We start from the raw sequence: 2,500 nt of genomic DNA, 5'->3' as shown, positions 1-2,500 counted from the left end.
GTGTGTATATCTCTTACATATGTATATGTTTAAGAGAGCAGATATATATGTATATATATATACATACATACATATATACACACACACAAATATGTAGGTAGCATACCTACATTTTAATACACATACCCACTTCACTGGGTCTAAACATGCACTAGCAAGTTATTTTAGGGCTTTAACTCTTCAGAAAAATCTCATTATGTGAGGGGCGAAGTAGCTCTGCGGGGAGCATTATGGAAATATCTGGGCTTGATTTAATGAGGCTGTTCACATTGGTGGAATATCAACTTAACAGAGAAGTCTACCCAGGACGTCCAAGTTACCAAAATGAAAATTGGCAATTGAGATGATAAGAACGTGTCTTTCTTCTGCGAAATCACTTCAGGTAACAGAGATAACATTAAATAACATACATTCTATGCACCAAGAACAATGTTTTATGTACCGAGTCTCTTATCCGTCTCTCCTAATGACTTCCCTTAGCGGGTTGTTAGTACTTGACAGCAGGTCTCCGTGCGGGGAACTTTTCTCCAATTCCACATTCAAAGGAGGTCCATCAGAGAGCATGATTGGCAATTTTCGTCATAATCTGCACATTATTAGCATCAAAATTGACGTGGCAGTTAACACTGGTGGGTTTTGATGTGCCTTTCTTCAAGTTCAAGGAAACCCCCTCCAGTAGCCGGAGTTGGCAGAGCGGGTCTCCACAACCCAGCGGCGGCTGTGCAGCGGCGAAGGCGCAATAGACATGCGTGAGAAATATGCCAAGAACCATTTTACCGGAGGAATGAGAAAGCGAAGAACGAAAGGAATGAGGGAGAGAGAGTTCGAACTCAGAAAAGTGTCTAAGGAAATGCTGCGGGAGAACAGCATACATCGAGAGATTCAAGTATTTCCCAGATGAAGTGGAACCCGGTAGCTGAAAAACTGAGCTGAAAACGCTTCTTCCAATACTCCAGAGACCTGTCCATCTCGCTCTCCCCTTCATGCCCCTTTTCTTTCCTGGCCTGGCTGTGGACACCTCATTAGCCATTGCTTTTTGCATAAAATATTCAAGACGCCTCCATCCCAAACCAAAAAAAGAGAAAGTGGCGGTGGGCCGAGAGAGAGGAGGCGAGACGCCACCCCTTCCCACCTCGGCTTTGTCCTTCCTGGGGAGGCGGCCGCAGCCCCGCCGGCCCGGCCCCCGCGCGCAGTAAACCATCTCACAACACACACCCACCGCCGTCCGTGCTGTCCGTCCGCCCTCCTGGCCTCTCCTCAGACCTCCCATCCTGCCGCTCTCCTCGGACAGGGCCCTAACAAGCTCAGGCTGCGAGAAACGCCGCCACCTACCCTCACCCTCTTTTACAGAAAAGCAAGGATGAGGGGGGAAAGAGCAGCTGCAGGAGCCTGGAGGGTGACTTTCCCTCCCGCACAGAGCACAAGCGCACACCATTCCCCCCTCTCTTTGTTGTGGTTCACCGTCGCTGCCCGCCACGTGGCTCGGCCGAAGAACCCGGGCCTCGGGGCTTGCAGCGAGCCCCAGGCCCCGGAGGGGTGGTTTGAGGACGAGGGGGTTGTCTTCGGGGAGACCTAGAGCTCGGGACAGAGGCGGGAAGCAGGCCCTGGGCAGCGGAAAACATACTTAGAGAAGGGGAGGCGGCTGGGTAGCAAATACAAAAATAGAAATAATTTGTGGGGGGACGCCCGCCGGGCTTCGCGCCCGTTCTTTCCCCCCAATTCCTGCAGGTTCCCTTCAGCCTCCCGCGCCGGGGCGCCCCCTGCCGGCAGCTTTAGCGGAGGGCAGCGCGCGGAGGGCACGTGGACGCCCAGAGGGCGCGGGGGGCGTGGAGGGGACTCCTGGGCACGGCCCCCGGTGGCGGCGACGTAGTTATCTGGTGAGAGGCGCCTCGTCCCTCTGGTCCGGCGGGCTCACGGCCGTCTTGCTCAGCACAGCCGCGGAGTAGGGCAGGAAGCCGCTCTCGGAGCGCGGCGCCGCGGCGCTGCACCCGAAGTCTGAGCCCACCGAGGATCATGCTCCGAACACCTGAGCCCCGCTGGCCAGTGCTCAAAAATTTTTTGTTTAATAGGACTTTATTTTTTTAGAACAATTTTAGGTTCACGCCAAAGGTTGACATGGAAAGACCCGGGATTTCTCCCTGGGGGCTTCTGCTCCCGCAATATGCTCAGGGTCTCACACCCGGATGGGTTTACTTGCTTACATCCCGGGTAAGTGCTTTTGACTCAGCCTTCAGCACTCTACGCCCATACACGCACCCAAGGGGTCATTCACATCCCGAAAATTCGGTTAGCTTTTAATTGCATAATCGCAAATCTCCTACCACTCAGTTACTCTTACTAACAAATCTCCTCTCACCACAATAGTCCCCTGCAAATGTCACCTATTCTTACTGGCCCCCAGCGATGCTAGTTATTTGCTTTTTTTTTATATAACCGACTTTTGTGGCTCTAAGAAAATTAAAATTCTTTTTGGGACTTTTTGCGCGGCGAAAACCTCTAT

General features: G+C 52.4%; 1 protein-coding gene across 1 annotated transcript in view; it reads right to left on the bottom strand.

Annotated features, from left to right (window-relative positions):
- Positions 1–1,825: 1,825 nt before the first annotated feature.
- Positions 1,826–2,500, bottom strand: part of EVX2 (even-skipped homeobox 2) — a 3,976-nt gene continuing 3,301 nt past the window's right edge. The window contains 1 exon segment of the mRNA XM_006109819.3: positions 1,826–2,013. Within this exon segment, the coding sequence (XP_006109881.2) occupies positions 1,871–2,013 (143 nt within the window). The 3' untranslated portion in view covers positions 1,826–1,870.

Source organism: Myotis lucifugus, unplaced genomic scaffold (genome assembly GCF_000147115.1).
Source record: "Myotis lucifugus unplaced genomic scaffold, Myoluc2.0 scaffold_5, whole genome shotgun sequence".
Taxonomy (NCBI): Eukaryota; Metazoa; Chordata; class Mammalia; order Chiroptera; family Vespertilionidae; genus Myotis; species Myotis lucifugus.
The sequence above is the reverse complement of the archived record's forward strand: the minus strand, read 5'-3'. Positions and strand labels throughout refer to the sequence as shown.